The sequence below is a fragment of the Passer domesticus genome, chromosome 2 (genome assembly GCF_036417665.1).
Source record: "Passer domesticus isolate bPasDom1 chromosome 2, bPasDom1.hap1, whole genome shotgun sequence".
Lineage (NCBI taxonomy): Eukaryota > Metazoa > Chordata > Aves > Passeriformes > Passeridae > Passer > Passer domesticus.
This window is the reverse complement of record NC_087475.1, coordinates 31,947,745-31,971,810: the sequence shown is the minus strand read 5'-3', so window position 1 is coordinate 31,971,810 and position 24,066 is coordinate 31,947,745. Positions and strand designations below refer to the sequence as shown.

Genomic DNA, 24,066 nt, shown 5'->3' with positions numbered 1-24,066 from the left:
ATAATAAATAAATAAAACACCAAATAAACCCCAGGCATGAGTGCTGAGAAGACTCTTTGCCCTGGCTGATGTGGGGCTGAGGAAGAGATTAAGATCTAGCCCCTACTCCTTTTGCATCACACTCAAGCAGGATTTCTTCTGACAAGGTTGAGGTAACAGCCCCACATTTCAAGAATTTTGTTTCTTACCAGGGACACAATGTGACAATGAATTGGTTCTCAGCAGGGGCTTTGCTTCAGACTTTGTGTCTTTCCTCTGCTCTTCAGAAGTGGTTTTAGGTGCCAAGTGTGAAGGTTTACTCCATTGTTGTTTCACTGGCCCCTAGGCACAGAGAGGGATAAAATCCAAGTAATTCAGGGAGAATGAGTTCAGTTTGGAAGAACATGAGCAAAGTAGTGGATGGGGAGCCTGCCACAGTTCAGCAGACATTGGTCCCAGTCCTCCCCCTTGAGCTGACACCTGTTCAGAAAGTTACAATGTTTTCATGTAACATCCATGATACTCAATTTTACTAATGGAAACTATCCCTCAGTATCTCTTTTTCATAATGGTATGAGTAGATAATTATAGTCTTCACTGCAAAATGTATTCCAAATCCTTTGCACATCTCTACAAGCACACTCAGGATTTGGAAACAGCCTCATTCTCTCATATTCTTCTTTCATCTCCCAAATTTTGAGGGCTAGGGCACTGTATTTTTGGACAGTTGGTGGCAAATGGATTTTTCATAAAAAAGAAGTCAAACATATCCTCCAACAGATTTTCTTGCCAGTATCAAAAACTACCCTGAAGTGATAGTGCCTGGTGCCATGTGGGAGAAGTGGGAGTAGTACAGTGGCACCAAGCCTCACATGCTGCAGTCAGAAGCATCTTGGCATGTTTCTCTGCTAGCTGCTACAGGGAAATAAAATGCATGGCATGAATTTCAGGAATCTTTGCCAGCTAAAATCTGGAGTTTCCTGTTCTGACATAGAAACTGTATTTTGGGATCGTGTTGGGCATTACTGCAGTTCAGAAGTTGGACTGGGCATCTTATTAGGTATTATTTCTTGTTAATCTAACCACTGCTGGTTTTTATCATCTAGAAACCATCTGTTATTCCAGGATACAATACAGCTGTCTGAGGTGCTAGCAGTGCCACCTGAAGCAAGAAAGTATGTCATTTGCACTCGGAATGCCATACTGGTATAGGACACACATGCTCCTGCATCAGAGCAGGGTTCTCATTTGTGCAGGATGCAAAACAGGCAGCAGGTTAGTGTTCTGCTGGATCCATGCCAAGCACTTCCACTGGCACAGCTGTGTCATCTGGGAAGATCATTAGCTACAGGAATCACCCTGTTTTTGCATGGGATCTCTGAAGAGGCAGTGTCAGCCCATATTCCATGCCACCACATGGGCTTCTGAATTATCCATGTACAGAGAACCAGAATTTATATGTTGGAACTCTCTGCAAATGCAAAAGTTATTTTTATCCTATTTCACTTCTGAGGGCTCTAAAAATTGTTACCTAGGAGCTTCTGGGACCAAGCTGCTCATTCAGTGTTAACTCAGTCAGGAGGTACAAGAGGTTCAATGAAAGGCTGTGCTTAGAAGGATAGTTAAAAGAGAACATATTTCCTCTGCATTGAGGAAGATCAAAGGCTACAATTTAGCACTTCCTTTTGGATATTTCAGCATGCAATACACGTGTTAGATCTGGTAGGTATGCCAAGAAATTTTACACACTTCACATAGTTCCAGGATTTTGATTTCTTGGAGACACAAACTTACATATCTAAATAATCAGAGAGCTTTGAATCTGTAACACATTTATGAGAGCAGTGTCTTTTTTAGTTACAGTTACACTCATTAAGTATCTGTAATCATTATGGCATGACTGGTAACATAACAATAGATCCAAAGAATACTACAGGAGGTGATACAAAAGCATCACAAATTTGTACTGCAAGTACCTCTGTTTGTTCCTTTGTTTTATTCTGTTTCTCTGTATTTGACTTATTATCTGGAGCCACAGACTTTTCTCTGTCGAGTTCCTTCTCCTGATGCATGCCCCTCTGCTTTTGCCTTGCAATGGAAATCCAGGCTGGCTCTGTAGGAGTGTCAGGATCTCTTCCAGAGTCTCCGGCAGCCATGGGAGAAGGCATGCTTTTCTCTGTTGACAGATTATTTATGTACATGGTTAGAGGAAAAAGAGTTGTATTCAGCTTCAGCTCATACTTTCTCAATGTACTGATCAGTGCCAGGATATGAGACCAGCCTGGATAAATAGGAATTCTGTTTAGTTTGGTCTCCAGAGAGCAATTTTCCCATGCTCACATGTTTAAGCTATCATTCTACTGGTAAAGAAGCACTTTGCATCTTTGTTCAGCTGGAGTTGCAGTGTCACTGCCCTCACGTGAGGGAGATGCAGAAACATGAATCAAATTCCTCTAACCTACCCATTTCCCAAGGTCTGCCCCTTCTGCTTCTTCTTCCACAGTGTCTTAGAGACAAGCAGCAGAAAATTCAAAGGTGGACACAGAGGGACTGTGGTGTTGCAAAGGCAAACTTCTCCCCACTGTGCTGCCCTCAGCTCCCACTCTTCTGATGTCCATGCAGCAGCAGCCCATGCCTGAGTCTGCTTCCTGCCTTCCTTCCACCCCTTTAGGAGCAGCTTCCCCACATGCAGCAGCAGCCCATGCCTTCATTGTTTCCTGCTTTTCTTCCACCCCTTTAGGAGCAGCCCCCTCCCCAGCTCTGTGGAGCCTGCAGGTGCCATGGGTGCCTGTGCACAGCAGTCTGTGGTGACTGAGCAAGCAGAAGTACTGCTAAAACCACAGAGTGACTTCCTGGTCTTTTGATGGGAGGTTTATGTTGACTTATCCCTGCTGATGCTGACCACAGTCTTCACTGGGGCCAGTAACTTCCATTGTGCTCTACCAGAAATGAGACTTGAGTGACACAAAAAGAAAAAAAGACAATTTCTGGAGAAGTCCAAACTACTACCCTGCTGACCTCACAACTGCTACCAAAGGATGTGCAGAATCCAGCGTTATGGGAAAGAGAAATACCCTGGATTCAAATATTCTGAGAAGGCAAATCCTGTCTATTCACTGAACAGAACTTGGTCAAGAGAAGAGCCTCAGCAGCTCCACTGGCTCCATCCCCCTGGTTCTCCATTTTTTGACTCCACTGAACACAAAATTGAGTTTCCCAATGAATGGTAGAGCTTCTGTGAGGCTTAAATGAGGAACAAGAACAGCAACCTCAGACCCAAGAAGGTTGATTTCACCTTTCCCAGCCATTTCTGGTCACTGATGTATCAAAATTTACAGAAGGCTCTTGTAGAGCAGAAATTAAACTTCAAATCACATGTGGTCCCGCTCTTTGGAAAAGTTTATTACTTAGTCAGCATCCTGTTCAGGGACTTGGGAGAAGGCAGACCCAGCCAGAAAGGATTACTGCCCTAGGGTCCCTTGGGGGCTCAGCTGCTCTGCTGACAGTAGAATCAGCCATGGGACCCTGTGGAGCTGTCAGACACATTTCTGGAGCACTGTGGTCTAGTTTGGTGGAAAGTGGCCCTGATCAGGAAAGCAGGGAAATGTCTCTGAAGGCACATTTGATATGCCTCATGAAGGCATGGAAGATAAAAGGGATGATGCACTCCCAAGAGCTGGAGTCTGCCAACAGAGGCATATTATGAAAGCCCACAAACTTGCTTTGCTCAGGGATTTTCTCAAGTAATTTTTGTACCTCACCAGAGAGAGAGTAGTTATTTGAACAAGAAAACATTGTAAAGCCTATGTCAGCTAAAAAAATGAAAAAGAGAAAAAGACCCATGCTTTAATGCCAAAGCAAGATGTTTTGCCAGCTGATGCCTGCATTTCCCTTCACATTCACCTCATGCAATCTTGCAGAAAAACCTCTGGAAGAAACAACTCAGAAGTCCAGCTGTGCAAATGCAGCACAGATAAAACAGGGTCCCTGAACACTGAAGGATCTTCTCTCCCTCTTGCACAGAATGTTACTCTAATTCAATGAATCCCACCTAACCCCCATCTTCACATGACAACAGCTGTTTCTCCCAAAATCTAATCACTGTTGGTTTGTTTTGTTTTTTTCCAAACAGCCTTTCACTGGCTCTCCTTGCTTCATTTATATCTTCTTTTACAGGATGCTAAAGAACAAGGCTAGGAGAAATCTCAATGTATCATGCAGTCTACCCTTCAACTGCAAGGCAAGATCAGCTGAAAAATCCCTTTCATAGAAACTGTTTCCTCACAAATATGTATCTAACTCTCTAGAAACAGGACAGGTTTCAAAGTCTCCCTAAGCAACCTATCCTATGGCACAGCTCTTTTTTCCACCTTCTTTTTTTTTTTTAACTGCTGGGTAAGTCAAGTCTTCCTTGCTCTAATTTAAATCTGTAACTACTTCTCCTACACACTATGGACACGAGCAGATTACTCATAGTCTCCTTGCAACAGCCTGTTATGCATTTGAAGACTTAGAACACATTTCCCCTACCTTTTTAACTTTTCTGATTAATCTAATTCTCTAGATCACTCTTTCTTTTGTAGGAATTGTCCTAGTTTGGTGAAATCTCCTTCAAATATGATGGTCAGAACTGCACTTGAGATGAAACAGTGTTAGCATCATCTGTATGGAAGGACTACACCACTTCTGGAATGGTTTTCTGTACATGTGAATCAGTGCCCCTTAATTTCCACAGCTCTCCAAGATAACCACTAGCACATCAAAGTCTCCTAGCCATCTTCTCTCAGTATCTCAGGACAAACCTCACTGGAATCTTAAGTAAAGCCACACAGTTGAAAGGATGTGAAGTCTGCTAATGCACCTGCCATCACATTCCCTCCTTTGCTTGCAGCCATGCCTTTAAGCCCATCTGCAGCCATCTGCACCTTTTCAGAAGGTGGTGGGCAATTTGGGCAGGACTTACTAAAGTGCATTGCCCAGTAAAAGCAGGTGCTGTGCTTTATCAGCTCCCAAAGCGCTCCAGCGGCACGCGGATGAGCCACCACTGAAGGTGATGTCCCGTGTTCCTCAGAGCTGAGGAGCAGCTCTCTGGCTGTACAGCTGCAGACACACCACCACATGCATCCTTTTCCACCACCTCTTTACCTTCCTTCACCGTCTGTAATGTCTTGGTGCTCAAAAGCTCCCATGTCTATATCCTGAAGGTCCTTTTCAATCCACCCACACTTTTTGATAATACTGGGAATCCAGCTTCTGCCTTGATGCTGTTAGTGATGTACATCTTAGCTGCTGTGACTCCAAATCCCCCTTTGTGTTTTGTCCCATTTTCCCCATCACACCACAGGAGCTTTATGTAAACATCAAGGTTGTTCCTTCTCTGCTTCCACCACAAAATCCACACTGACAAAATGAATACTATGCCCAGGCTCTATTTACTGCACGACATGTAATGGTCTTATTGCTACCTGCACTTTCATTTCTCTGTCATCCTCATGAACTTAGGATTCATCCTGCTATTATTTCACTGTGCATTGCCTGGGATAACAGGGTTCCCAGTCCTGCAGTGGTATGTCTGGAGGCTGCTATTATAACAATGTTTTTCAAAAGGCAGATGCTCTAATGAAGGCATCAAGCACCCTTACTCTTCAGGCAGTTCTCCCTGATGAGATGCCAGACATCCTAGTCATGCCAATTAGAAGGCAGCCAAATTAGAGCCAGGTATCATTCCATAAGAGATGGTATGCAAATGTCCCTTTGATAGTAGGGAAAAAAAGCTCTTCATCATAATCTTGAAGATTTTATATACATATGTATATATATATATATGTACGGGCCAACTTAGGACAAAAGAGTAATATCACCTACAGAGGATCAAGAACTGATCTGCTGCTAGGAGAGGCTTTCTTGTATCTTTAAGCAATTACATTCTGCCCTTGTTCCTTTGAGAGTCTTTGCTGCAGAAAGCCAGACAGGCAGACAAGGCAGGGGAAGTGCCTTATCTTCAGAAAAAAAACCCATCAGATGCAACCCACGCAGGATTTCCTACCTCATCCATCAGCCAGAATTACTGTAAGAGGTAGAAGAGGCATATTCACTATTTATTATCTATCCCATTGCCCAGAGGTCCTTTACATCCTCCTACTTCCAATTAGATAAGGTTTCTTGGCAGTATATATGCACCATTGTTCCAGCCAGAAGGATGAAAGGTGGTGAAGTAATCCAGGAGATAGTATGGTAAAGAGAGCTGGCAGTTTAAGGTGACCTGAGACTGTCCTATGAAGCTCTTGGTACCCTAAGGGGCACAAAGAAGCCAAAAGCTTTCTCAGGAAGTGACTGTTCTCAAGGGAAGTGCTGCTCACACATCTTTCTGGGTTCATGACTGTACGGTCACCTTGAACAAGCTCTTCTTATGTAGTCATGAGATAGTCCATGTGCTTTTATGGTTCACCACAGCGTTTAAGGAACTGGATAGCCAGAGTGGAACCAAAAGTACTCAAAAGGACGATTTTAATTCCTGCTTCTGCTGCATGTCACATGCACAATAACTGACACAGAAACTCCCAGCTGGTAAATGCCACTCTTAGGGAGATTAACAAAGAAATACAAAATGCAAACAGTGGTATACTCCATCTGAAGCTGAGTCAGTTTTGACAGATCACAGCCTCCACAAATGCCCTGTGTTTAATTTCTCCTTTGTTGAAGCAGGGCTGAGCCTCTTCTTCTGCACTTGAGAGATTTTCAGAACAAAACTAAAATCTAAATAATATTCTTCATTTCATATTACAACATGTTATTTTAAACAATGTGCTATTCAACTCATTCCTTAATAACTTCATAAGCTAATAAAGGATATTGCTGGCAGCAATTTGTCTCTCATTCATTCACAGCTTTAACCTCATGATTGCATCTTTCCCTGGTTTCCTTGGAGCTGGCTTGGCCTCAGGCTTTTTTGAAAGAGAGGAGCCCCTTCTTCCCCTTGGGATAAGCCACCAACAATGGAAAGATACCAGGTCGGAACTTGTCAAGCCAGTCTGTGCATAATGTCACCATGTATTAAAGCCAGCAATTCATGTAAGCTGAGATCTTCTGCTGCCTCTTGAAACCACACCCAGAGGCTGCTGAAGCCTTCCCTTCATGTCCTCCCCACAGCCAACAAACACACACGGGACAGTCACAAGGTCAGCTGTTCTTGCTGCATTCTTCACCTCTTCTGCAGCTTCCAGACCAACCACTGAGGATAGCTCTGAAGCCAAGTGAACCATAGCCACCTTCTCAATTCCCTCCTGCAGATCAGAATCCCCTGAGCTCTCCTCCCTGAAAGCATCAGGGCTGGCTGCCTCAGTGGTCCTCTAGAGGGGGGAATCTCCCCTGCTGCAACCCCATTTAATACAGGTATCTGTTTTTCTTAGTATCTTACTAAAACAACTTCCTTTTTTCCCTCAGACTAAAGCTCTGATCTTATAGATGCAATTTCTTCTGCCTAAATATTGTGGAAATAAATGCGTACATTTCTCACTGATATTTGGATATTACCCTGTAATGTGTGTCAGACTGGTTGCATGAACAGTAAGATGAAGATAATACATTAATCTTAATGTACAAAAGGAACCATGATTGACTTGTTATTGTGCATGGATTTACACACACACGCAGGAAGTGAAAGAAAAATACATACTTACTTCTGTCTATTGACAGACAGATATACTTCATGTATTCAAATGTATCTCCCTGTGTGTGCTGCTTATATGGATAAACACAGCAAAGACATATTTAACCATTACCCTGAGATTTAGGGATTAACTTTGTCTTTTTTAGAGATGGCCTCAGATTTCTTTAAATCTGAGACCTGCTTTCTTTACATCTAAAAGCCTCTGTGCACACAAATTGTAGCAGAGGTTCTTTATGACATATAATTCTTGTACTTGGGAAAGAACATCTTATGCTTGCAAGGACTGCAGAGAGTGGTCATTCTTGCCCTACATGTGTGCAGGTGAAAGGTCAGAGCCAGAATTTAGAGTCTTTTGAAAGTCAAACCACTAACAGCAAGCAAAGCTAGCTTGTGGATTCCCTGAGTGTTTTAAAAGCAAACATACTCAAAACTAATCTAAACAACTTTACACAGGGAGATAACACCCTCTGTATGTAAGTGTCATTGTTTATAACACTGCTTATGCATGCATATTTAATTCCACACTGTTATATCTTTGCTCATTTATAAAACTCCAGTTATTTTAAGAAGGGCTTTACAAATGCATATAACATTTAGAATATCCTGGCCTACATATTTCCCTTTGTTCATTAAAGTACTACATGCATTCATGTCAGTACACATACCCAATTCCTTAGTTTCAGACAAAGCTATTCTAAAGATTTTGTTAACTATTTCTGACACTTCTTTCTTCCCTAAGCTGCTCTGAGAGGTATTTGACTTTTGATTGGATCTATACCACCGATGCCAGAAGAGTCTTTTTTACACAAGAAACTGCTGTTTGCATCAAAGTCTATTTCACTGCTGGAAAACAGCCATGTTACAAAATAGCCTGACACAACTGAGAAAGCAACATCTTTTTGGGAAAAAAAAAAAGCTTGTTTTTCAGCTGTGGCCTGGACAGCATTAAAGCAATGTCTTTTTGATGTAGAGAAAAACACTTCTCTTGTCATTCCAGAGCCTGTATTTGCCAGACAATGCACACCAATTTCATTCACCATAATATCCATCGTTCTTCCCTGAGCTCTTTTGCTCTTTTCAGAGGATGTCTGCCTACTACAGCTCCTCAGTTACTGATTTTTGTTTATCTTAATATGCAGATTCAGACAAGTACTGCTTATGGTTTCGCTGTTGTAATAACCTGTTAACATATGGTAATTGCTTCTGCCCTTTACAGGATTTATAGCAAAGTGTATCAACTCCAAACAACACAGCTTAACCTTTTAAATCTTGCAAGGACTTGTGCCTTTAGCTCCAGAAACTTAAAAATTACTCCTCCTGGGGTAACTAATTTCACACAGACATTAAAGGGCTTCCTTGCAGCCTGAGAGAGGTAAAGCAATCCCTCATTAATTCCCCAGAAAGCTCTGGGGGGCAGGAGTGCTGCTTTCACCTGGTGTGGTAAGCCAGCATCCCATCAGCTCTCCTGTTCCTTTGGTACCAAAAGAGCTGAAAAGCTAAAATGTGAACTGAATTAACCACATTGGTCTTGCTGACCTCAATGACACAGCACACTGACTTTTTTGAAATGAGTGTGCATGAGAAGGGAACTGCATCTCCTTGTATCACCATTTCGCAGCTTGTCTTCTTGTTCAGCACACATATTTCCTAACATGCAGTGGAAACTCCCTGACAGCATAAATAAACAGCATCAGCTCTTTGAAAAGGCTGATGAACTCAAGGGCTAGGAGAGGGCAGGGTGAGTGTAAAGTAAAAAAAAGAAGTGAGTGTCCAAGCAGATCTGGAGGCCAGAGATGCCTGATAAGACACATGTGATCCATGAGGGGCTGTGTTGATTGTGTTTGTCAGATTTCTCCTGTCTGCAGTTGCAAAGACATGGTCCTGACTGAGCTTAGGGAAACTTTTCAAAGAACTTAAAATTATGTTTGGGCAGGGCTATTGCCCTGCCAAGTCCTCATTGCATCCCATGACTCTCCTATGCCTCACAGAGGGACATAATTTTGGGGGTCACTGTGCAACTTTTCCCAAATAACTTTTCCCTGGTGTGGTTCCAGGGCACTCAGAGGAGGTGGGCACACCTCATTCACCCATGACTTCAGGTGGCCAGGTCAGGCTGATGTGGCAACTTAGCACAGGGAGGTGATTGGTCAGGTGTCTAAAGAAGGCAGTAGATAAGGAAGAAAACTAATTGTCATCACAGAGCTATGTGAACCATCATCTTAAACAACCCAGACCATACAGATTTGGTGTAATACTCTCGGGGGAGGGGAACACAGCAGGAATTTTTAACCCTGTTTCAAATTCCAGTGCATGCATCTCTATCAGGGGGACCAAGGTGCAACTCTCACCCACAGATCCTATTTTGCAGAGGGCAGTCCTGCATCTCAGGGCAGAGTCTCCTTCATCCCAGAGCTGAGGAGCCACAGGAGAAGCCTGGAGGAGAAATGTGCTCCCTGGCTTCATTTCTTCCCCTTCTTCCCTCTCCAACACTGATTGTCTTTCACTGCAGGAAGACATTCCAGTCCATCTGCAGGTACTCTGGGACTCAGCAAGATGGATGTGATAAAACACTGGTACTCCCACTGTTCTCCTCCATTCCCTGCCAGAACAATCCCACTTTGCGAGGTCTTCTTCTCTCTTGTTCCAGTATGGCCCTCCCCAAAATCTCAGTCCATCAGAGATGTAGGCATCACTACAAATAATCAACTACTCAGGGCAGCACAGAGGGGAAAATGCCTTTAAAGGGAGTGTTGGGACTATCTATACTTATCTGTATATATCTCCTGCCTTGCCTGCAGGGTGTGGGGAGGCTCTGGCTGGATGGCTGTGGGGACTTCATCCAGCTCTGGATCTTAATTAATTCCCTCCTTTATGATGGCTGGGAGATCAGGAAACTGTGAACATGGCCAAAGTCCTGCAAAAATGCTTCAGCAGAAGACAACTGAAATCAGATGTCACTCAGGGCATCAGTAAGTTGCCTCTGGGGCCAGGAAGAGACTTTTGTCACCCTGGAGGACAAGCGGCATCCTGTGCCCTGAGATCTTCTTCTGTTCTGGTGTTTCCCTACTCCAAAGCTCAGAGACAGATCCCAATCAGAGAAGAGCAACCAGATGGGAGGAAGCTCTGCAATGGCACAGAGACAGCCTATTATTTACTTGGCCAACATCTTCTCATATTCATAACATCAAACCCATGTCCATACAGATCCAGGACAGGGAAGACTTTTCTTCCACTTCTTTTCTGTTCTCTGCCTGTAGTCCACAGTGTATAATTAGTCTCCAGAGATCTGATTTTTTTTTTCATCTCTAACCCAATTATATAATACAGACAACAGGGCAAAATATAACAATCTGCAGTAGACACGATCTTATGGTCTCTCCTGGCTTTGAACTCCAGGAAGCTGCAGGGTGGTTAATTTTTGTTTTAAACAAGGAATGAGTAATGATAAAGATAGATAAATTAATAAGAAAAACTCACAGGAGGCAATAAATAAGTGGTGTGTTTACCATGGCAGGCAGTGGCAGGGCCTCATTGCATTTCTGCCTCAATGCTATGGTGAAAAAGAAGGTCTAGAGGTCTGAGTCACTTGTCCCACACAGGGCACTACACTTAATATGGACTCTTGGATTTTGATTTGCCATGCAGCAGCTCTAAATGGGGACACTTAGTGGCTTGCTATTTCTGTTTTCCAATACATGCTAGTGTACTTTATTTTCTGAGTGTCACTTCGAACAGCCTTTAAACAATACCCTGAAATTCAAAAATCAGAAGTAAAAATATCTTATTCTGTCTGCTGTTTCTTCCCTGCTTCTTTTTGATAATCTTTTCAGCAAGGGGAAATGGGGAGCAACTTCACTGAAGGCAGAGCCATTAGCTTATGCTCTACCAGGCAGACACAACAGTGCTGCCTCATACTCTCTCACAGGTAAGATCACTCTTTGCAAGTGAAGCTAACTTCATAAAGTTTTGTGAGTCTTACCAGGCACTTTACAAGCAGTTGACTGTTTCTCCAAGTCTCTGTCTTCATTTCTGGATTCAGGAGAGTGAATAGCTTTGTCCTGCTTCTCCTTGCTCGCAGTAGTGTTTGGAATGGTTATGCTTTGCAACACTGGCTTTTTAGGCAATGGAGGTTTGCAACTAAGCTGTTCAGAGGACTTTGCTTTGGGTTTGATCTTCTCATTTAAAGAATCACCAGTATTTGTATTGGCTGTTTTTCTGATCTCTGCCTTACCACCTCTTAGAAAGGAAGTCAATCCCTCATTTTCTAAATTAAATTCTGCACTGTATCTTTTAATCCCTTTTGATTCTGGTGGTGAGTTGTCTTCATATTTCAAGGACAGTGAGGTGGATCTAAGTTTCACTTGAAAAGGACTTTTATCTTTACAGCTTGGCTGATTCTGAGATACCACTGAAGAATTGCTTGGCATTGGTACTGCATCAACAGCTGGGGAAACATAACCAGCCAAACTTTCTGTAGGCTGGCCTGTGTTCTCAGAGTAGGACTCTGTCAGCAAAGTCTCCTTTTTGCTGCTACTTTTTTCCTCATCCAGATCTGATTCCTTCTGGAAGTCGTCTTGCCACTTGTCATTTCTTGAGGAGACCTTTGCTTTGGACAGGAAGAATCCAGTATTTAATGGGCTTTCCAACTCTGATCTTTCTGGGAAATACAGGCTTCTGGTGCTGGGTCTCTCTCTTGCAGAGGAAACTGAAAACTTTTTAAAGGCATTGAGTTCATTGACTGCTTTTTCAGCTTTCTTCCCCAACTGTTCCTCCTTGTGGACCAGTGACTGACTGTTCTCCTTACTAGAAGCAGTTGCCTCCTGTGCAGTCTTTATTTTCTCTGGAGAGCAGAAAGTAGATGATCCCATCTGCATTGAGGAAGCAGGATGTGAAACATGGAATGAGTCTGTGGGCTGGGAAGGACCCATGCAAAACTCCTTGCTGGACTCTGACAATAGAGTAAGCTCTTTGTCTGCCCCTTTATTACAGGGCATTTCCACAGACACCTGATCATTCTTCTGGTTATTTTCTTCTGACCTTCCCAAGCAAACAATACTATTCTCACTAATTGGAATATTTTCTTCGGAAGGTAATTTATTTAATGGAAACACAGTAGGAAGCTCCTTATTTTCTTGATTTACAGTATTGATTGACTCATCCCCAGACAACAGAACCAGTGTTTCTGAGGAATCTTCTTGCTTTTGTACTCCTCTGTCTGAACTGAAATAGGAAGAAGTTGTGGAGTCTTTGCCTTCTGACAGCAATGAGGACTCAGACTCCTCACACGTAATTTCCAGTGCTGCTTGGCAGTCCTCTGGCTTATTCTCTGGTAGCAGGGTTTCCTGTCCATCAGCAGGCTCGGAAGCAGGCTGAGTCATCACTGGTCTCAGAGCAGGGGGGAGGTCCTCAGGCATTCTGGGCTTTGGCCAGGAAGCCACATCCTGTGTTGCAGCTGTGCTGCATGGCAGTTCTTGATTGCTGGGTTTGAATACAGCATCATCCTCTTCTTCTTCCTCTGGGGTACAGCTCAAATCAGTCAGAGATTCAGACTGGGTCCTCTGTAAAAAAGAAATCCAGAAAGCCCCATCACCATGTACAGCTTCACTTTTTTCTTATTCATCATTACATTTACAGCTGAGATCTCAATACTTGCCTCCAGTGCTGAGCTTGCAGTTTTCTTAACCTACAGACTGGATGCTTTTTTAATTAAGCAGATCCTGAAATAATGCATTTAACCAATATAAAAGCAATGTGTGGCATTTCCTTCTGCACAACTAGTGCTTTCATGCCCTTGTAGTTGGGAAGTCCATCAGAACAATGGCCATTGGACTGTCCTTGGCAATTGATTCTCCAGAGCATACTGCCTATGTTGTGCTGCTCTCGGGCAAAAAGCAACACTTGAAAGAGAAAAATCTGTCTCTGTATTTTGCTACTCCATACTAGAATTAAAAATAAAACAACCCATTCTTCCTTAAGCATGACTGAAGAGGAAAGGGTACATGGAAGCAAGAGCAAAAGCCTAACAAATCCATCCTGTTATGATACTCCATTCCAGCTGAGTATCTGCCCCATGTGGCAGTCTTGTTTCTAATCCCACTGTCATACAGCATTACAGCCTTGCTTCCTTTGTGTAAAAGTTTTCTTTTTCTTTCAAGAGTTAAACTATTTGATAAGACTTTATAAATTCGCATGTAGTTTAAAAGTTAACAAATTCATGTGTAGTTATCTGTGAGGTCTTGTGATTAAACTTGATTTGAGGACTGGCTAACTACACAGAATTATTTGATAGCACAGTAGTGAGCTGCTGAATATGCCTTTTCATACGGTGCCTGTATTAGCTCACTGTTTCACCATAGTTTGTTGGGTAAATATATACTTTGGATGTAGGCCCTAACTCTAAGAACACAAAAACTGCACTTTAAAGATATTTTAGGGTGCTTACGACTTCTTGTTTTGCAAATGCGATCACAAAAAAAACCCAGTTGCAACGCCAGCTGCATTCCCAATCCATATACACAAGAACATAAAAGCACAAGATATCAGTTAGCCAGAAGCAAGAAGCACAGGCAGAGTTGGGCAAGAAAATATTAAAAATTGTTTTATCAAAACATGTGAACACTCTGTGGGAATCCAGAAGGGCTCAGTCAGCTGGCAGTTATAGGCAGTCTGGACAAAGCAATCGTACTTTAGTAACAATGTTAGAATGGAAAAGAAGGATTGATCGCTGAATTATTGCTTTATGTGTTTTTCTGAATAACTGGCCTCATCATTGTGCTGCTCACAGCAGTGCTCTACAGAGCTGAAAGGTCATTCCTAGATTTTGAGAAATACAGAATATCAGCTAGTAATATTTAGAGACAAAGTGAATAATATTTCTGGTAGTAAGCAAGGCAAATTAATGATTTTACTGTATTTAAAACATTGGAAAAAACCCACAAGCAATAAAGTGTAAATACTGTAGTAAAAGGTGAAAGCTTTAGTCCTAAAAGGGAAGGAAGGAAGGAAGGAAGGAAGGAAGGAAGGAAGGAAGGAAGGAAGGAAGGAAGGAAGGAAGGAAGGAAGGAAGGAAGGAAGGAAGGAAGGAAGGAAGGAAGGAAGGAAGGAAGGAAGGAAGGAAGGAAGGAAGGAAGGAAGGAAGGAAGGAAGGAAGGAAGGAAGGAAGGAAGGAAGGAAGGAAGGAAGGAAGGAAGGAAGGAAGGAAGGAAGGAAGGAAGGAAGGAAGGAAGGAAGGAAGGAAGGAAGGAAGGAAGGAAGGAAGGAAGGAAGGAAGGAAGGAAGGAAGGAAGGAAGGAAGGAAGGAAGGAAGGAAGGAAGGAAGGAAGGAAGGAAGGAAGGAAGGAAGGAAGGAAGGAAGGAAGGAAGGAAGGAAGGAAGGAAGGAAGGAAGGAAGGAAGGAAGGAAGGAAGGAAGGAAGGAAGGAAGGAAGGAAGGAAGGAAGGAAGGAAGGAAGGAAGGAAGGAAGGAAGGAAGGAAGGAAGGAAGGAAGGAAGGAAGGAAGGAAGGAAGGAAGGAAGGAAGGAAGGAAGGAAGGAAGGAAGGAAGGAAGGAAGGAAGGAAGGAAGGAAGGAAGGAAGGAAGGAAGGAAGGAAGGAAGGAAGGAAGGAAGGAAGGAAGGAAGGAAGGAAGGAAGGAAGGAAGGAAGGAAGGAAGGAAGGAAGGAAGGATAACTAAGCTATGCCCTTCACAAAATATGACAAGGGATCAGATAAATTGTGTTTAGGATGGCTTAGAAAAAAAGATTTTTTAAAAAAATACTATACACTTTTTAATAGCCTTTTAAAAGTAGTATTCACTTTAATTTATCATATCTGAGTTTGAAGTAAAAAGTCCAGTAAGAACTTTCTAGGTTTGTGTCAAAAGTGACACTATTTATTTTTGCATGTACCTGAGAAAATTTTCTCATTCTATTGGCTCTCTGGTTCCGGGGTTTTACTAAAAGCTTGTGCTTAGCAGCAGAATTATCCAAGAAAGCAGAAAGCTCAGGAGGAGTGTCAAAATTTGCTGTAGGGGAGATGGTACTGTCAGATGTCCGGGGAGACTCAGCATTGCTACTTCCATGCCTAATAAACAGCTGACCGTCTGTAGAGCGAGATCTAGAAGAACCCAATGTAATCTGAAAAAAAATTAAAAACAAACCCCCAAATGGTGGATCAAACAAAGAAACAAAGACAAAAAAATAACTATTCTACAAATAAGTAGCCAGATTTGTTACCATTTTATGTTTGCATCTTTTTCTTTTTGACATTTCTTTAAAATACATTGCATTTCCTAATGTTGCATATGATGTATTGGTGTTAGTAATTCTGCATTTTTAGCTGCTTGAATATTATGATATACTGCCCAGTGGGAAGGAGCAAATCCCATCTAACTGGAAGATCTAACATACACAAATATATGGCCAGCATGTTTTAGAAGACAAATTTATGAAGAGTGCTCAGTTACAGAACCTAAAAGGCCATTTTCCTTTCTGGGTCTGTCCTCCAGCTTCTTTGTCTAGGCTCCTATCCACAGTTGTTTTGTGCTGAGCATCTTTAGCTTCCTATATGTCAACAGGTCTCTTCCAACTCTACAAGACTCTCCCAAAGACAAAAGAATTAAGAGTTAGTGTCATTGACACTTAAGTCAGCTTGTGTTTTTACCTCATGTATTTATATCTGCATTTACTGGAAATGTAAAGTTTTGTTAGTAGACTATTCTGGGAAAAGAAGTGATGGATAATTCCTACCAGAGGCCAATAAGCCATCCAGAAACAGCTCCTGAATGCTGCAAGAGCTGTCATACTTTCATGAAGCTGGAGTTCAGTTTGCCTGAATTTTGGTGAGCTTCACCAAAAACTACCCTAGTTACAGGGATGATGCAACAAGAACACTGGAAAATTTAATAAAAATAAACTCAAAAAGGGTTCCTCGTCCTCTCAGATTCAGTTTTGCAAATAAGCAAAATGGTATTTCCAAACTATCTGTCACAGCATTAACATCACCTCTGGCAACTCATTACAGTGCTCCTTTTGTAGGCTTGAAATTCTGGTTCACTTCTTTGGAGGAGATTTCCTGCTTTCTTCTGTGGGCATTCTTCTTTCTTCTTTCTTTTTTTCTGGAAGTGGTATTTTACTAAGGAAGTTGGATGGCAGAAGGGCAGGGCAGGTTGGTGTTCATTTTATTTTGGAAGGCAGAAAGCATCAAGCAATATCTGCAAGTAGAATTTTGCAATAGGCACTGCAGCCCAAAGATACTCTGTAGTGTAGTGAGGGCCTGCTACAGCTTGCTGAATGGCCAGGGGAAAACTCCCATTGATTTTAGCAGAGGCTGGATCCACACCTTCTAATCATACTTTCCACTTAAGAAAAAGAAGGTAGCTCAGACATGCTGAATAATGGATAATGGATGCTCTCATTAATTTTAACTCTACAATATCTGCAGTCTAGTAGTCAAACATGACTAATGTACAACAAACTATATAGGTGGCTGCACTATACATTAGTACCTAACAGTGAATACATTGACATTTCAGCTCCATGATAAAAACACAGCACATGTTCTCTTTCAAAGCACGTCATTATTTGCCTGCCTTTCTTCTGGCTCCTGCTTTTCCTCGAGAGCTTTGCATGTCTTCTCCTTGGCAGTGCTCAGTGTTGGCCATTACACCGGAAAATCCAAAATCTGGTTTCTTAGTTAAATTTCAGCAGCCTTAGTGAATGCCAGCTCTGAGCTGGCTGCAGAAGTTGTTTGTCCCACAAAGTCTGACTTTGACAAAGCCTGCTGGAGAAGGAAAGAGCTGGCAGTCCCCTTTCTCCAAATCTCATGTGCACATGGCTCAGTCATCCTTCAGCTGGTCGTGCTGGGTGGGCAAGGTGGGGGGCCAGGAGGAAAACCCATCCCCAAAGCCCAGACAGGAGAGTTGTGATTTCTTCCTTCAATCCAGAAAAGCTGCCAAGACACAGCAAGGTGTCACTGCTGCCCAAAACCTCAGGACTGGCTTGTGCAAAATTCCTCAGCCCTGTCAACTGGTCTCCTCTGACTTCTAGAAGCAGGGCTAATTTCTCCGAAATGCCAGGTAGTAGATCCTGTGGTTTGGAAGGAAAGCCTTTAGATGGAGCTGCATTCTGGCTGCACTCTTAAACTGGAATGGGTTGAAGAGAACTCTGAGCTAAATGATAGGGCATGTGGAAAAAGCTAAACATCTGTATAGTCACTGCCACGAGTCAGGAGTCAGCAAGTGAGTCAGAAAGTAATGTTAATGGAACAACAGGGAGACATAAATCCTCTTTTAGCAAACATGCATCTGGACCGGGCACAATTACAGTGAGCCCATTACAGCTTTCAAGAAATACTTCCTTCATGAGTTCTGTTGTTTTTAGTTTAAGAAAAATAATATTGTGCTTCACAGAAGCAGTTTTTTGAAACAGCTTCATGTGGAATCTAAGAAGTATGGCCAGAAGTCTTTGCTGAGCCCTGCTGCAGCTGGTCCTGAAATTTTGCATAATTACCAAGAAATGGTCAGCTCAGGACTAGTTTCTCTATTTCATTTCTGCAATTTCCTTCCACCTCTCTTCCTATTCCTAGAAAATGCTCTTCCCTTTACCCCCTGTGTTGATTCCACCACAACTCCAGCTGCGGACAGCTAAAAGGGACTCTTCAGAGCTTTCCAAAACAGCCCTTTAATCAGCCAGAAGGGCTGGCTTCTGATTGAAGAAAGCATCCATGTGCCTATACTTGAGCTCTGAAAAACATCACTTCAGCAAAATTCACAGCCAGAATTCGACTGAAGGCTGAACTCAGACTCCTGAGCTGCAATGTCAGCCACTATCATCAGGCAAACACTTTCTGTGTCAGTGTGAGGTAACTTCATACTTAAAGCAGAGGCTGGGCAGATTTCAGGGGATCTAGAGTTGTTCCCATCTCTTCAGTAAGCTTTCTCCCTTATCCTATGCATGTAACTCAAGCAGCCTTTACTGCAATTTCCCATCTTTGAAAAATGGATACTGCTTCACTATTTAAATCTGGTTGGTTTTGCTTGGAGATTAAATAGTGTCTATAAAGTTTGCTAAAGGATATGAGATTTTCTAGAGACATTATTTATTATCAATGGGATAATAATGGGATGACTTTTCATCAGAATTATGTTGATAAATAATCATAGTATTTTATGTTAGACAGACATTAAAACAGCAAACAGACAGGCAGACAATTACATGCATACAAAGTTGTTTTTTTTTTCAGCAGACAGGCAACAAAATAATTTTTTTTAATATTTATTTTAAAAACTACTCTGGGCAATTACTTGTCCCTTAATACATTTGGCAGAAGTTACCTGTTCTTCTTCTTCACTGCCTGTTCCAGCTAAACTCAAAGAGCTAAGGTGCTTGTGAGAGTCAGAGAACTGTGGGATGGAATGAAGAAGAGATTCAGTAAAAGATGACAAACAAGGTGGATATAATCGCAGAAATCATCTACACAAAGTGCACAAAGGTACTGACAATGTAAGTTGTTGTTCTCTACAGTCTCAAGGATTAGCAAGGACACTACGAACATAAAGTGTAAGACATGCAGATAAAGAATGAAATAATGTCTAACAAAACTATAATTTTAAAAATATCAGATTATTTTATGTTTCTTTGTCCAATGGCAACCTATAAGAACATTAGAGAGTTCTCTTATCAACACACTCAAGGGGGAATACAGATTTTTCAGCCTTATTTTTTTTTATGCCTGGCAGATCTTTGTAGTCTCTATAAAAACCACAGCATTCCCATGCATGCACTCAATCACATACTCTTCTTCCTAGCTCTGCATTTTCTGGTGTGATATTTATGTTTTAACAAGAACACAGATTTTAAGTAGCTGTTTACAGAGAGTGAGTGTTTTCCCAATTTGAGTGAGGTATTTCTGAATTGCCCAGAGGTAAAATAGGGATACGTAAAACAAAATACTTTATTCTACCACCCACATATAGGTAAAACAAGTCATTAAACACCCATTTTTGTCAACACTGGAACTACTCACTCTTGTTCTCATGCCTGAGCTTAGGCTTTCATGCAGCAAAGACATTTCTGGAGGGCTCCTGGGTAATCCATCATCTTCAGAACTGGTCCCAGCATCCTCTGTTCGCTTTGCATGAAGTCCAAATGGAGGTGGAGGTCCCAATTTCATGGTAGGCTGGAGTTTCAGCTTCAGTGTGGCATAAAATACATTAGCTTATGATAGTGATGGAGGTTTCCCCAGAACATTTGTTAGCTGAGGTCAATGAGTTACCATTATTTTAACTTCACAGCTGAATGATCCAGGGCACAGGACATCTGACTTTACACATTCTCTTAGGGAGCCAAATAAACTACCCATTTTTCAGCTATCATTTATGTAGAACCAAGATGAGATACTGCTGTCTAATTAACAAATGCAACATTTGATGTAAACTGCAGACAGATACTACTTACTAATCAAACACTCAACTACAAATACTATCTAAAAAAATCAAGCCTGGAAAGACATTCCATCTCTTGCATTTGAAAAAAATTATATTGTTTAAATTACCTGTAAAGCTCTAATCCGATCAGAAATGTTTTCTTGAGAAAACACTCTTACTGGCCTTGCAGGCTCTTGCCCAGTCTCAAGGATGAAAATGCTATCATGTGACAAAGCTCTGCTTCCCATAATGCCTTTATGTGTCCTAGAATAATATAACAAATGAGTGAAAATATGCAAACTTTTTTGCCATTTCTCTTAAGGGGTCTGTTGAATGTGGAATGGGACAGAGGGATGCACAGCATACATCACAAACAAGATTCCAGACTTCCCCATTAATACAGCCATTCAGGGTAATCTAAGTAACACCTTTAAAAACAAACAAAAAAAAATTGTAAATGCTGTTATCTGTCACGTTAACAAACTGAATCAAGGTTAAAGAGAGTTTAACCCCAGAAGATGAGTTATGTCATATGGAAAAAGCTCCTTGGGTGGAAGCCAGCAGCTGGGTGGTGTCACAGGGCCGCTGGCAAGCCCAGGTGCAAAATGGAGTTCACATGAATGAGTCTGTCCTGAGACTTCTTGCTAATGTAAGACCATGTCTTGCAAATGAGTGACCATTACCATAGGAAGAATAAGTACCTTTTACTATCTAAATGTGGTACAGCATTTAATATATCTCTGCCATACAGATCATTAGCAAAAACATTTCAGGCAATGTAGTCCTTACATGGAAACCTCTGCATAAATCCTTAAAAGGTGCTGTGCTCTATGTCAAAGTCCCTCAGATTTTCTCTCTCCCTTCTCTGCGTGGGACACATTTTTTTTGTTGACAGTCTTTGTGGTTTAGTTGGGGGAAGTAGGAGATGCTTTGTGGGCAGTTTCTCTCACATTCTGTTTCCTACTTCTGATGCCTGTGTTATGTAACTTCTTTTGCAAATGGTGCATGTGGGGTATGAGCACCATGCTTACTTATGGGAATGGTAGAGGAGACCCACAGACAGACATCTACCTGCTAGGAGGTTTCTTGTGCTCATTTTCCTCACCTTAGCTCGTACCCTGACTGAGAAGGAAAAGAAATGTGTGCATGCAGCATTTTTTAAGAGTACCTTTTTCAAATTTTTTAGATCAGGGAGCTATGAAATGATAAATGAGTGCAGAGTAATTGTTTGGGTTTATGTAACCATCAAGTGAATTGAGCAGAAAAGAAAAAAGAACTGTATTTCTGGATCCTAGATGCTGTCATAGGGACACTGAAGACAAACATAAACAATCATGGCAGACAGTAACATTTTCCCCATAGTGGCTGCTATAAATATGTGTGATAAAACAATAGCAGGAAAGAGTTGATCTACATTCTTGCTGCAGAAGGAAGGAAAGCCTGCTACGTCTGCTTAATGCATTAGAGACATTAGAAGAACAATTTATCTGAGTGCAAATGTGATCTCTGCAATGCATCCAAGGTCAGACAGACCTATAGCAATTTGCAGAGTAGGTGCCAGTCAGGGCTGCAGTGGTGCCCCATGCGCCAGCACTCAACAAGGGCGGCAGCCACACAGGCAGTGTCGCTGCATGGGCACGTTTATGCCAGCATTCCACCCTCATTTCCTCTTTCTAGCACATGCATCCCTCCCAGACATATAATGGATGTACCCTGCATGTCTCCTCAGATTAAGAATGTTCAAATTAATTTCCTTCCTTTCAAATAATTTCCTGGTCTTTGTCTGTCTAAATAAATATAAAGAAACAATAATGTAACAATGCTTCAGGTTACAGCACAGGAATATGGCCAGAACAGCCAGAGATGGCACCCACTCAGACATGACCTTGTTAAGGCACACGTGGGAGAAAGAAAATCTCACCATCCACGTCTAACAAGACATAATAAGTTGTCAAACAACAGCACTTCACACCACCTGGTGCTGCCAGCCCAGAACTCTGAGGGCTTCAAGATGGACTAACTAACATTACTATTGCCAATGCCATGAAAGCAAAAAGAAAAAAACAAAACCAAACTACCAAAGGGGGGGGGAAAAAAAAAGAAAAAAAAAAAAAAGTTGTTAATAATTTCTTTTGGTTGTTTGGCGCTGCCTGGTGGCCACATCGAATAATGTCGTTTTAAATGGCCGGGATGGTTTCCTTTCCCGTTCCTGGGCACAGCAGCACACCTTGCTTGAGGACCAGGAGGCTTGTTCTGAGAGGCACAACATCCACCAATGCAAAGACTTGCTCTTTAGTTATCAAAGGGGCTCTTCAGTCCACCTCTCTGTCCAGAGACATATCTAAATGTTTGGACCGGGTTTCTCATGGTTATTTTTCATAGTGGATAATATGAAGACAGGGTTTTCAGAGGCAAAGAGGTACACAGGATGGGACTCATCTGGTCTAACTTCAGACATCAAATTTCAGCTATTTACATTGGAGGTGGCTATCCCAGGCTCCTGTTTGCATTCACTGGGGAGAGACAGGCACTCCCAGAGCCTATTTCAAACATAAGGATGATACCATCTTTGTTAGTAATGCTGACTTCTCTCTGATTATAAAAGGCAGCTGGTAATTAACTATCCCCGTGCATGGCAGAGAGGCTGGAACTGGAGGATCTCTAAAGACCCTTCCAACTGATACCACTCTATGAATCTGTGGTTCTAGAACTCAAATGCAGACATTTTTACTTTGGTCAGATGAATCCCATGTATACAGAGGAAAAGAAGGCTTCAGAGCCTCTGGATCCTGCTGATTTCAGTTGCAGTCATCCCATCACTCCTGCCTTGCTTTCAAACTCTGGCATAAATGGTTAGTCATCTAACCTTGTCTAACAATCCTTAATAGTTACATTTTAGGGGCATAACACAATCCTGGTAGGATATAAACCAATTTTCTAATTTATTTTTGAAGATGGGAATTACATTCTCTTGAAATTATAACCCAAAGCTTATTTATGATTAAATAAAAGCTTTTCTCATTAATACTTCTTGCTACACCCCACTCAATTCCCTTCTGATTTGCCTTGCATCAACCATTTTAATTTTTACTTTCCTGGGAACAAAACAACTATTTGAAAATACAGCATTATGAACAAGGGGAGGAGGCAATTTTGGGGTGTCTTTAAACTACAGACATTGTAGCAATTTTGTATTTGTTTACCAGAGTCCAAAGACTTACTCAAGTTCATCTTCAGAATCATAACTAGTGCGCGTGTCATGAGAGGCCGCGACATCATTTGTTGACTGGCACAACTTCAGACTGCTGCTCACAGAAGATGATGTCTCTTTCCTCTTCTTTTTACCAAAAAACTTTTTGAAAGATTTGAACTTTGATTTTTTCTTTCCTAAGTGAAGAAACATAAAGAAGATGCAACCAGCAGCATGTGCCAATTTTTGAACAATAACATTTCTTTATCATTTTTTGCATAAGTGGATTTTCTCCTGGAAAATGTAACACAGTCCACTGTTGCATTAATGTCTTTCAAGACTGTACTGATAGTATAAAATTACTGTTATCTTGGAGAATGGATTACAATGTTTATAAGACATAAGAAATAACCAGTGGTATAGAATCATTCCTAATAGAGTTTCTATTTGTCTCTTGAGGTAATTAAGCTGTGAAGGAAAAATTTTGTCTTAACTGCCTGGGATATGAAAAAGAAATTATTACTTGGAAACCCACTGCCTTTGTTCAGGAAGCTAAATAGTGATGATAAGAGCAATGCTACCAAAACCAATTTAAATGTAGAAAAGGCATACATAGGTGAATGCACAGTGCTGGGAGGCTAATGCTGTTAAAATGTTGGGTCTATAATACATCGAGAATATTTTTAATGCTGATTACAAGCTTCAATGGATCACAAAGTATTCTTCTAGGAATCAAGAAATAACCTTGAAAGGCAATTCTAGCCTTCTCAGTGAGGAAAGACCTAAATTAGGATCAGTTGCAGCCCTGTGAAGGAAACTCTTTCAA

At 41.7% G+C, this 24,066-nt stretch overlaps 1 protein-coding gene across 7 annotated transcripts in view; it reads right to left on the bottom strand.

Moving 5' to 3' along the window:
• Window positions 1–24,066, bottom strand: part of CRACDL (CRACD like) — a 69,836-nt gene that overhangs the window by 4,599 nt on the left and 41,171 nt on the right. For 6 of the 7 annotated variants that reach the window (XM_064408111.1, XM_064408109.1, XM_064408110.1 and 3 more), the window contains 8 exons: window positions 23,272–23,437; window positions 20,179–20,314; window positions 19,651–19,815; window positions 18,959–19,027; window positions 15,534–15,761; window positions 11,628–13,206; window positions 1,956–2,155; window positions 189–321 (listed from right to left, as the gene is read on the bottom strand). In XM_064408111.1, the coding sequence (XP_064264181.1) occupies window positions 189–321; window positions 1,956–2,155; window positions 11,628–13,206; window positions 15,534–15,761; window positions 18,959–19,027; window positions 19,651–19,815; window positions 20,179–20,314; window positions 23,272–23,437 (2,676 nt within the window). The remainder of the gene's footprint in view (window positions 1–188; window positions 322–1,955; window positions 2,156–11,627; window positions 13,207–15,533; window positions 15,762–18,958; window positions 19,028–19,650; window positions 19,816–20,178; window positions 20,315–23,271; window positions 23,438–24,066) is intronic. The other variant, XM_064408113.1, reaches the window with a different exon arrangement.